Below are 12,352 nucleotides of genomic sequence, written 5' to 3'. Positions count from 1 at the left end.
CTAGCACAGTATCCTGACTTCTGACAGTGGCCAATACCAGGTGCTTCAGAGGGAATTAACAGTACAGGCAATCATCTAGTGATCCATACGGTCATCCACACCCAGCTTCAGAGGCTAGGGACAACCAGAGCAAGGGGTTGCATCCCTGACCATCTTGACTATTGATGGACCTATCCTCCATCAATAATTCAGTAAGTTAAGACTAGGAGAGCTGCACCAACATGGAGTCAGTACCTTAGTGGGTGGGTAAAGGACAAAGCAGATGGTACAGACAGGACATTCTTTTTCTCAAGGGCCAAAATATCTTTCCTCCAAATGTCCTCTTCATACTCTTGAGGAGGGGACAGGAGAGATTAAGGCCCAGATCTTTAGACGTCCAAAGCCCATGTCTCATTTTCAAAGGAACTTCATTGCCTAAGGCACTTTTGGAAAGAATACTTTGGCTCCCAAGTCAGGTACACATTGCAAAGCTGAGCCAAGCAACACCTGTAAAAATCTGGGCCTAAAGGGCTAAGCAAACCAAGACTGGGAAGGGTGAAGAGAAAGAAAGACTGTCCTAGGTATTGGACCGGTTGAAAAAGGCAGGCCCCACCCTAAAAGCATTGAGGAGCAGGGCAATCTTTAGCCGGGAGTATACATACACTGCATAGGGAATGCAGTGGGTCATACATAACCACAACTGGACATGCCCAACCACCTTGCTCTCCATGTTGCAGCCCTCCTACAAAAGCCACTTGCACACACAGCCTTCGCTTTGGGAACCACTATGTTCCACTAGCCTTCTCGGCCGTCCCCACATACTCAATCACTTACTCCTCTGTAAGCATTCAAAGCTGCAGGAAAGGGTTCTGCCCTTTCCTCCGTACCACCAGAAAGGAGGAAGGAGCTGATCCACATGTTTATCTGTTGGTTCTCACAGAATTCCTGTGTTCTTTCCGTTGTTTATTCATCTGCTCCTAGGGCCGCATGTGGAATATTCAGACCCCAACTGAGAGGCTTGGGGTCAATGTACTTCCCAGGAACTGGGAACTCTTGCCTTGAACATTAACCCACTCGTTAAGGGAGGGAATTTAGATCCTAGCAAGTGGAATTTTAGAAGAGTGCATTTTCAACATGGTTGGGTAATGGGGACAACGGGGAGCATCAGCAGGGAGAAAGTTCTGGTCCCTATATAAAGAGGCTTCATTCCACATCTGGATGGATCAAGTCCACATTAAAAATGCACATACAGCAGTTACAGGAAGCCTTCCTTGCTGTGATATGATAGGTCACAGTACTGTCTGTGATAACCACGGTAACTGGCACTTTCGGACATTGGTAGCTAGACCGACTGCCGGAGCTCTTTTCGCTCTCACACAGACAGTGAGACACTTGCTAACAGCTGTTTGATCAGGCATCTCCCCTGACGTATGCTTATTTCTGAGACTCGCCCCACAGCAGAGTGAGACAGTGCTGATGGGTCAAGTTAAATAGTCACTGAAGAGATGAGGTGCTCAGCAGGCGTACGGGCTATCCAGGACCATGCAGGAGGCCTAAATCGGAGTCATGGTATCTTGCTCCAAGTCAGTAGAGGTGACTGCTGCAGACACAGTACACTTGGCCTCTGTGAGAATGTCCTCAATACTTAGCAGAAGGTCCCAGTATAGGAATAGCATTGATGCCTATGTAGACCTCTTCTGACGGTGGGGCAGGGGGCAAGGTAGTAGTAAAACGTGCATTTACTGGGGGGATTGGAGAAAAGACACTCTCCCTAGCCCTTGAGAGATTTCTGCTGCCCTCGAAGCATGGTTCTGCTCCAAGTGATGCAGCCTGGATTACACCTTCCCTTGAGAAATCAGACCTCCCCGCCTCCCACAGATATTTAGAATCCTAGAATCATAAACATGTAGGACTGGAAGGAACCTCGACAGGTGATTAGTCCAGTCCCTTGCACTGAGATAGAACCAAGTATCATCAACACCATCCTTCACGGGTTTGTCCAACCTGTTCTTAAAAACCTCCAGTGACAGAGATTCCACAACTCCCCAGGTAATTTGTTCCAGTGCTTAACCACCCGGACAGTTCGGAAGCTTTTCCTATTGTCCGCTCTGCTGATCTGAGCAAAGAACACGTCTGCTACTTTCACTTGCTAACACTGGTCAGTCACAACAGCTATGGCAGACTATGATGAATTCAAGTTACGGCTCATTCATCAAGCTTTTCACCAACTTTAACTGCTGGGCCAAGTTCTGCCCTTTGTACCTATGTATGGAAGTTTTATTCCTGCTGAGGTTACAGGAGCCAGAAAGAAGCCGGCTTGCTTCTCAGATCCCTGTCTGAGTTTGCAGGGATGACTTAAGTGAACCAGTTACAAAACAGAAAAAGTCTGAACCGGAGTCACTGTACGCTGACATAACTCGCATTGACCAAAGTTTGTAGCGTAAAGTGAAAATGACATTGCTTGGCTCCATATTGATTTTAACGGCTACTTCCCAGAACGGGGCTTCACTTCTAGTCATCAGCCATCCACACACAGTTATCTGATGAGACAGTATCAGTTCCCACCAAGGAATCCCCTGCATAACAAATCCCCCAGGCTCAGGTTCCTCCAGCCAACTCTTTCTCCTGCAACTCTGACTCCCAGCTGGAAGCCAGGGAGTTTTATAGAGGACTTTCCTCCCCAGAAGACTTTGCAAGGAAGGGAAGTCCCTCCCCTCTGTCTCTGGGTGTTTGACAGCTCACCCAGCCAATCAGCTCTCTTTCCCTGGCTCTGCAAGGACTTCACCCCATTACCCCAGTGCGGGGGTTCTTACTGTACAGATGCACAAAGAAAGCCAGCCCTGCGGGAGTGAGGGGTGAAGACAGAGAAAGAGAAGGGGACATGCAAGGAACCAGCCTCACCTTCCACGCAGTGCTCCACCTCCTCCAGGTTGCGCAGGGTAATCCGCATCAGGCTGGAGTTCAGCATCAGCTCGTTCTTGTGTTCCGGCCACAGGTAGTGGGGGGCGGGGTTGACGAAGAAAATGCGGGTGTCCCCCGTTGAGACCTGGTTGTCACAAATTAAGGGGTCCCCGAAGCCGCTGATTACCACTTTGTTCCCACCATCCAAGAGGATTTCGTGCGTCACGATGTCTTTGCCTTTTAGGTACCGCCAGACTCTCACCTAGAGCAAAGGGAGAGAAAACACAGGAGGTCCCAGTATGAGAACGCGACGCCACCCAGGTCAGAGCCCGAGAGCTAGTGAACCTTCACTCCTCTAAACTGGAGCTTTCTTTGGGGGCTTGGTGAACAGGGCTTATAAAACCTCAGGGGGAGCGAATTTCATGAGCTAGTCCACCAAGAGCAGTAACACGTGAGTGAGAATAGATCACTATGGGCATTGTCCTCTCTGCCCAAACTGAATTCCTCTCACACACACAGACACACTTTATTAGCCTTCTGGTGGAGTGGGGGGGTAGACAAAGTCAATTTTCAATCTCTTGTCACAGAAACATTGTCAAGAGTGCAAGAGAAAGACCCCCTCCTCCCTCTGGGTGTGTGTCAGGTGCAGGTGTGACCGACCTATTACAGGGTTGCACACTGTATTTGGGATTTGATCCCCTGGGTCTGTCATAGCAACCTCCCGCCAGGGCGGGAGCGGACAGCAAAGTCGCACATTTCTCTCCCTGCGTCCCCAGCCCACAGCTCCTGCAGTAGTTTCTTGCTGCGAAGCAGTATGAGGATTCAGCAGGAACAGCTGCCCGACTGCATCCCACTGTCCTGTCCTCCCCAGCAGTCATGCACGGTTCACTAAGCAACATGCCCGCAGGGAGGGGGAGAACCATCCTCAGGTGCAAGACTGGCCCAGCTTCCCTTCCCCACCCCTAGTACCGACACCGAGGGAAGGTGATGGCCTGTGATGGAAACGGAGCAGCTCTGTAACCAGGGCCTACGAATAGGGCCTACCAAATTCACAGCCAGAAAAGACAGGCCACGGACCGTGAAATTTGGTTCCCCCCACCCCACCGTGGCATCTGGTCCGTTACGTGCTTTTACCCTATACTCTACAGATTTCACAGGGGAGACCAGCAATTCTCAAATTGTGGCTCCTGACCCAAAAGAGAGTTGCGGGGGTGGGGGGGGTTCACAAGATTATTTTAGGGGGATTTGCAAAAAGAAAAAGGAGGACTTGGGGCACCTTAGAGACTAACACATTTATTTGAGCATGAGCTTTCGTGGGCTGCAGCTCACTTCATCGGATGCATGCAGTGGGACTGTGGTATTCCCACTCTTACTTCTGCGCCCCTGCCTTCTGAGCTGGGTGACTGGAGGATGGGGGCAGCTGGGGGCCCACCTCTACAGGCCACAGCGCAGAAGTAAGGGTGGCCACACGATGCCACGCCATCCTTACATCTGCCCTGCTGCTGGCGGTAGCTCTGTTTTCAGAGCTGGGCTCCCGACCAGCAGCCGCCGCTCTCCAGCTGCCCAGCTCTGAAGACAACCCCGCTGCCTGGAGCGGTGCAGAAGTACCCCACCCCCCACAGCCAATCTCCTTTTTGGGTCAGGACCCCTACAATTACAACGCCGTGAAAGTTCAGATTTAAATAGCTGAAATCATGAAATTTAGGATTTTTAAAATGGACCATGAATTTGGTAGGGCCCTAGGTATGAATACTGCAAGCTGACCTGGTGACCGTGGTGTTCACTCTATCAAGACATTGGTTTTCTTTTATAGGAAGCTGTAAGCGGGGGAAGTGGGGGAGAAAACCAGTAGGATGGCTCCACATAAGCCAATTCTCAGCAAACACTTGAAGTTGATAAGAGACAAAAACGAGGGCAGGACCAGCCCTGGGAACCAGAAGATGGAGGGGAAAAAAACAACAACAACAACAAAAACAAAAACCCTACAGCAGTTAGAAAAGGGACTTGCTCACAAAGGGTGGGTAGCCATTCAGGCTGTTGGACAGGGAAAGCAGACAGAGGTGTCTGAAGGAGTTAGGCTTGCCTCGCATACCTAGAGTCCTTCCAGTGAGGGTGAGAGACACGCATGTAGGCTGGACTTTTAAAATCTTCTCTCTAAATGCTTTGCTCCTACTGTTTAAAAAACAACCCTTTGGTGCAAGGCAGCTGGCTGATCAGTTCCTAGCATTCCCAGAGGGAAGAACTGCAAGTGTCTGAACCCAGCTGGACCTGCAAGGCCCACGCAGCTGGTTCGCAAGGTGATGTAGCCCAGGCCCAGCCTAAGAGTGGGAGAATCAGGGAGGTACAGGCACGAGGAGGATGCCAGAAAGGGGACAGAGATGCAGCTAACCCAGCAACCATGAGAAAGCCATTTGGGATTCTCATTCCCATTCGGGTTACAGACTCCTCTAGGGTGGAGCCTGCCTTGTACGCCTGCAAAGCTCCATGCACATCGGTTGCACTATATAAAACAACAGTGTCTGAGCCACGGGCAGAGTGAGCCCTGGTAAGCATGGCCTTACAGTACCCAGAGGGGAATAGAATAGAATAGGCACAGTCAACCTGTGGAACTCCTTGCCAGAGGATGTTATGAAGGCCAAGACTATAGCAGGGTTCAAAAAAGAACTAGATAAGTTCATGGAGGATAGGTCCATCAATGGCTATTAGCCAGGATGGGCAGGGATGGTGTCCCTAGCCTCTGTTTGCCAGAAGCTGGGAATGGGCGACAGGGGATGGATCGCTTGATGATGACCTGTTCAGTTCATTCCCTCTGGGGCACCTGGCATTGGCTACGGTTAGAAGACAGGATCCTGGGCTAGACGGATCTTTGGTCTGACCCAGTCTGGCCGTTCTCACGATGGGTTGGTGGGATAAACGTCAGCAGCAACAAGAAAATGCTGCCCCCGGCTCCCCTCTGCAATGCAGGTGCCTAGGGTTACACATGCGATTGCCCTTCAAGTCGCAGCAAGGTGCATCCGCAGCGTAAGAATTCACCCAAGGCTGAAACTTGCCAGAAAAGGTGTCAGCGTTTGAGGATCTTAGGGTTTTTTTTTGTTTTTTATTAAAGTGATTGATACAAGCTACATTCCCAGTCTCCTTCCCTTCGGCCCTGGGCATGCCAGCACCGCTCCGCAATCCCCTTGGATACAGAAACCGACAGAGGAGGGAACAGCCATCCACTGCCTCCTTTTTGGCTTTGGGCTTTTCTGGTGCATCAGTTGGCGGAGCTACGTTATAGCATCCTGCTTAGGAGAGTCTCCTTTGCAACAGAGACAAAAAAACAAAACAAAACCCCTCGCCATGCCCTGTTTCTGCTGCAGATGGCTTCCACAGAGCTAGCCTCAGTGATATATTACTTATTGCGTTAGGCCATGGTTAAGGTATCTGAAAACTTTTAAGACTTGGTTTCATCCAATATAGTTTGAACCTTGATTTCCTGGTACATCTTCCCAAGGGCTGACTTTGAGAGCCGGTACCCGGCAGCAAGGGACACTGAGCAGCCACATGAAGCTGGCAGAGCGACAGACGAGAATGTCAGTCACATCTGCCCTGGTTCTGCCCATGACTCATAAGGGAATTATGGTTCCCAGCAGAGGGTGTCATATTTGATTGGATGCTCCCAGGGAAGCCAGATCCATAATTGTCCCTCTCCAGCCGCTGTGCAGGCAGGGGAAGTCGACCAGCCTGATGCAAACACAGGCTGCCAAGTTAACAAGAGAGTGCAGGAGTAACTGTTCGAGGCCACAACTGGCCTCCCAAAGGGGAGTTTTCAAGTTAACTCCTTCTCACAGGGAATCCTCCTTTCCTAGGTCAATAGGACACTGTGCTGGGCTATCGCTGAAATATTTCCCTCAGAGATTTCATACATTGCACAGCCTGGTATCTGGCATTTTCTTCTCGGTCCGATTTGCAACACTGCTTCTGAAAAGACAGAGTGTGTGTGCTAAAGCCAGGGACGCCCCCAAGCCAGAGAGACAGCAGCCTTGACCAGCTAGAGAAAGCGGTCTCCATCCATTCCAGGGATCATAGCTCTGACGCAGGAGCATTGAGAGCGTGGGCAGAACAGAGTTGGAGGGGGAGAAGTGAATCTTCCCCGCTCTGACAAGGGAGCAGCCAATCAGGCCGGGGCAAGAGAGCCGGGGAAGACAGTGTTCTGTTTAGTTACAAGAGGCAGTTGTTTGGGCAGTGCGCGTTCCTATAAATTGTTACAGGAAGCCTGTGCTTGAAGCAGACTTTGTTTGCTGTAATATTTGGACAAGCTGGCAGTAAAGCACAGCTCCCCTCGCTCATATAACTTCAGTAAGGAAAATAAAATGTCTGGCCATGAGACAAGGGTTTATTTCTCCCCGCGGGAAGACAGGATCTTCTACTGCAGAGATAACCCAGCAGCCGGCAGATTCCCCAGCTCATCCCACCCCCTCCAAAAAAGGAGAAGAAACCAGCTGAGCAAAGTAGATCTGCAAGCAAATCAAAACGCACTGAGCTCCCAGCTTGTCCCCAGTGGCATGCTCTCGCCTTTTCAAAACTGCTCCTAAAGAAACGCATGGAGCAGAGGGAAGAGGCCAGGATAATGGGAATAATTTATTGAACACCATGGGAGGGGGGTGGGGGAGGAACACACCAGACAAGTTCCCTGTCTATTGCCCAGGAGTTAAAGATCCCCTTGCTACTGTGATTCCCTCCTAAGGGAGCGGTCAGGAAACACAGAGCTCTGGCTATGCAATAAGAGTTCATTGAGAGATCTGCTCGAGGAGGAAGCGAGCAGCTTGCTAGCAAGCGTATACATTGCGGCACGTCAGTGTTAACCTGAGAGCCTAGGTCTCTTTGTGGCTGCTACAGATTACCTGTGAGCACAGTCAGCCCTCACTTTTCCCCATGCTTTCCACCAGGCCAGCCACCTAGAGGTCAGTCACCTGCTTTCCACGGCTGTCACAACTCCCCTAGTGAGCTTCAGAGCATGCAATATTAAACCATGCCGCCACGGGGGAGGGAGGAGTCCACAGGCAAGAGGCTCTGGAAGCCACCCTCCGAAATGAGACAGGGTGAGGCTCTTCACATTAACAACATGGTCTAAAGGAGATTTGCGGGGTTTAAAAACTGGGCTCATGCTCCTCCACGCAGATGACGCAAGAGAAAGCCTCCCTGGCATGAGAGCACTTTTTGCCCTACATCTTAATGTGCATTTTGCAAGTGCCGGGCCCATTTTACAGATGGGGAAACTGAGGGGCTGAGCAATCAGGGCACTCTTTACAAGGTTACAAAGCGAGTCAACGGCATCGTCAGCAAGAGGACTCGGGAGCCTTGATAGCCAGTCCGACACATCTGTTCCACGGAGCATGTTGCAAGGAAGACTGAAAGGGGATCAGAAACAGCTTGCCAGTGCACATGTTCCCGCTCCCCCTTTGGGGGCAAGGGAAAAGCATTGCTGATGAGGAGAGGGAAACACTAAGGCATTAGCAAAGGCCCTGACTGTCCCTTTAGGAGAAGCATCTGCCATTCAAGTGTCAGAGTAGTTCAAACCCTTGGTGTATTGCACAGATAGCAAATGTGAAAAATCAGGACGGGGTGGGGGGCAATAAAGTCCTATGAAGGGGTAAATAGGGTCCTATAAGACAAAGTCCCTAATATCAGGATGTCTGGTCACCCTATGCTGGGTTTACCTCTGCTCCTGGATACACAGATTGCAACAGAGCACCTACCATCGGCTCTGGAGCAGGACCCAGCAACCACAGTCCAACCTCGGGACTGGACCACAGACTGCCCTGCCTGCAGCTCGTACACAGCACAGCAGCTGCCTTTGGGGCAGGACCACCAAAAAAGTGCATCATCCCAATGCTCCGTGCCGCTCGGGTCCAGCATCGAGGCCCATGGCGGGTTTTCACTCTCACTCTCACACTCTTGGGGCCAGACTCATGATATTTGAAGGCTCGGAGTCCGTGTTGCTAACAACCTTCAAGGCCCTCAGTGGTCTGGAGCCAGGTTCAAATAGCGTCTCTCCAGTCAGGTCTCCCTCAGGCAGCGGGAGAGAGGAAAAGGGGATCTGCAGGATGCATCTTTCAAGGAGGCCGGAGACAAGGCCGCCCCTGCATTGCAGAACGTGCCCCAGGCAATTCCTGCATTCCAACCTGCTCAGCAGCAGTCTGTACTTCTCAATACAATTGCAAGGGACGCCCTCGGAGACCACCAGGGCCCAGGCATGCACAGAGGGGGACTCAGGTGTGGCAAGCAGACGCTGCAATAGATTTGGAGGAGCTCACGTTGGGCTTGTCCACAAGCCCTGCTCCAGTAGCGTGCTTGCCCTCCCTCCCACTCCCAGGGCCCCCCCTGGCTTTAGGGGACTTTACCACCGCTTGTGCCAACGTCACTTTACGCCACAGTAAAGTCAGAGCAAAGATTTGCAAGGGTCCAGAAGCCATTCCTTGGCCCCGGGCAGCCCAACCTAAAGCTGAAGTCACACTGCTGGCTTCAGAGGCAAGGGGGGGAAAGGGTGGGCAAGCAATACAAGTGCGCTCAGAAGCCATTTTCTCTGCCTGACTCAGTCCCAGCAGCAACCGGCTTCAAAGTCCAGCTGCTCAGCTGTACCTAACCCAGCTGGTGCGAGCCCTTTCTGGAGCGTGTGATGGCAATCAGCCAGCGAGCAGCTTCCCATGGCGAGCAGGGGTGACTAACAGGCAGCTTTGTCCTCTCTTCTGATCTTACAGGAATCCCCTGTATTCGCACCGAGAGAGACATCTGCACACAAGTGCTCCCAGATGAGACAGAGAAGCAGGTAGGGGCCGCCCGGGACACACCCGCTCAGGTGAGGGGCAGGATATAGAGAGTTAAGGAATGCAGTTCCCCGCTTGCATTAGATTAATGCTGGTCTGAACTCTGTGAAAGGCAAAGGGGAGCCTCCCAATTCCCTGCCAGCCTTCCACACTACAGGCTAGGGGTTGTTTTTTTTTTGAAGCACTCTGTGCGGCAGCAGAACTGCCTGTGGTTACATTTATCCACAGAATCAAGTCGAGGCACTTTCCTAAGCAGCACCTGCCTCACCCCATTCTCATCCAGCAAGAGTAGTGCGCTTTGGTAGAACCCTCCGGGCAACCGTCCCCCGCTCCCACCCCCACCCCCTCCTCAGAAAAGTCGCAGCTTAACTAAGTAATAACAACTCACTAATGGCGGGGGCAGCAGGGGGGGGAAAGAGACAGACGCGTCTTGTGTTGAATGGTGAACAGACATTTTCACCATCCGGGCCAGAAAGCCCTCAGCTGAAACAGCCCGCGCTTTCGCTTTATCCGCGTGAATATATATTCAGACTTCAGACAGGGAGGCCCTGAAGATCAGGTTGCTGCACTGAGCAACGTAACAGAAGCTAGGGGCTCTTTTCCCACGCTTCATTCTTAGAATGCCTCGGATGCAAGAGGCACCAGCGGACGATCACCTGACGGGCATCCCATTCATCATCAAATACAATTAAGGCTTCTTCTCCGGTGACTCGTTGGCTACACTGAGAAGAAAAATGCCCGGCACGAGAAGGAAAAAATGAGGCTCAAGCTAATTGCCAACCAGAATAGTTAAGAGATCTCCTTCTCTCTCTTTGGCCAAAGAACATGTGGAATACTGGGATCAAGAGGGTGTTCTCAGGGGTTCCTAAGGGCTGGCGAGATGAGGGGGGCAGCAGAAGCAGCACTTGTATTTGAGAAACATGGGGCAAGAATGTATTTAAAGTGAAATGCAAACTAGAGGGAAAGGCATCTCCCAAAAGACCAGGAAATCCTTCCTGCAATTGGAAGTGCCGCAGGCAGCTGAAGCAACTTGGTCTCAAACAAGCCTAGAGAGAGATTCCCACACCGGCGAATCCCAGGAGCTGCAAGGTTCTGGGGTGGGTCTAAGTTTCTAAAGAGACTGGACGCTTCCCGGGAATGAAGCTTTTCAATCCCATGAGCTGGAGCCGGGCAATGGCTGGGAGGCTGCAGAGTTATTGCTGGACCTCAGCAGACCTGGAAAATGAAGAGCTGACGACACAGGCTAATGTTAGTGGTAGATGCCCCTCGCCCTGACCTGCAGCCCCACCCTACCCTTCCATAGCTGGCGCTTTTCAGAGCAGAGGGGCAGCCAGGCCAAACTGAGGGCTTGTCTACACTTCCAGCGCTGCAGCTGTGCCTTACGCCAACGGGAGAGCTTCTCCCACTTCCTTCCAAACCCCTGAGCGACGTACGTTGTAGTGTAGACTAGGACTCAGTTAGCAAAGCACAAGGCCTCACCTCACTCAGGCACATTTATCATCCAAATCCAGGTCTCCCCACGATAGCACACATTACTTGGTGGCAACAGGGCCCATATACTTCCCAAGGCTTCCTATGGGGCTGGATCCCAGCTAAGTTTGTTGACTGGAGCATCTACTGGTAGCGCACGGATGTCAGGTCAAACAAAGACACCAGAAGGAGAGAGGTTTGAGAACCAAGTGGAGAAGAACGCCAGGCGTAGAAAGAATAGCCATGCCCATTAGCAATCTCCTAAAGCACGATCGATCGTGATCTCGGGCCATTGCTCAGGAACAAAGTATAAGGGAAATAGACCTAGTTACTGTCCCTGAAATACCACCCGGCTAGGGAAGGAAAGATTCGCAAGTCTCAGTGTTAATGCAACAGTTTGAATGTCTGGCCTGTCTCAGACTGTTAATCTCTTCCAAAAGCAAATGAATGGCCAGCAGCGATTTGAGGATGTTTATCTAATGCTACCTTTAATTTCCTCTATCAGTCCTAACCTGCTTATCTCTGTATATCAAAGGCTTCAACTTTGATGGTTAGAGTTTAACCAGGGAGGAATATGCTAAAGCAGCACATGAGAATCTTCTCCAGATATTCCCAGGCCTTCTCCACACAGACCACCCAGCACCCATAACATTCGCTCTTTTGGGCGTGTATTTAAGGTAACTCATACCATGGACTCAGCCCTTACATTTCCTATTACACTAAGAAAAGCTGCCATGAAATAGATGTTGAATTTCCGAGGTAACCCTAGGTTTTAAGGAACAATTACTAGCGATCCTGTAGTAAGGAAAGGGGTAGGCATTTTCTTGCTAGCTGAGCCAGTAGAATCACTTCCGCACCTTGGAGATTTTTGCCCTTGGTTTTACCTGTGCAAGTCACTGTGCATGGCTGTAGCCAAGGGCAAAATGTGGCCAGGTGCATTTAGACAGATTCAGAAAAGGGCACTTCTGAAAGACACTTACACACGAGTGAATTTCAGCAAAAAAGTAGGTTTCAGTTGTTTGAAAGTATTTTAAATAAAGGTTAAAATAAAAAACAGGCCAATGGTAACAGCAGCACTGCCAAGCTTAAACGTTTAAAAATTGTGAGTCGTGCCAAACTAATGAGATTTTATTTTGAGAGAGACTTGGGGTTCTTTTTTATTTGCCTTCTGGCTTTCAAGTCCTTTTTCAAGCTTT

At 50.8% G+C, this 12,352-nt stretch overlaps 1 protein-coding gene across 1 annotated transcript in view; it reads right to left on the bottom strand.

Moving 5' to 3' along the window:
• Positions 1-12,352, bottom strand: part of AGRN (agrin) — a 221,439-nt gene that overhangs the window by 205,996 nt on the left and 3,091 nt on the right. Inside the window, exon 2 of the mRNA XM_077837287.1 lies at positions 2,881-3,142. Coding sequence (XP_077693413.1) covers positions 2,881-3,142 — 262 coding nt within the window. The remainder of the gene's footprint in view (positions 1-2,880; positions 3,143-12,352) is intronic.

The sequence above is a fragment of the Eretmochelys imbricata genome, chromosome 18 (genome assembly GCF_965152235.1).
Source record: "Eretmochelys imbricata isolate rEreImb1 chromosome 18, rEreImb1.hap1, whole genome shotgun sequence".
Classification (NCBI taxonomy): Eukaryota; Metazoa; Chordata; order Testudines; family Cheloniidae; genus Eretmochelys; species Eretmochelys imbricata.
Note: the sequence above shows the minus strand (reverse complement) of the source record. Positions and strands in the feature narration are given on the sequence as shown.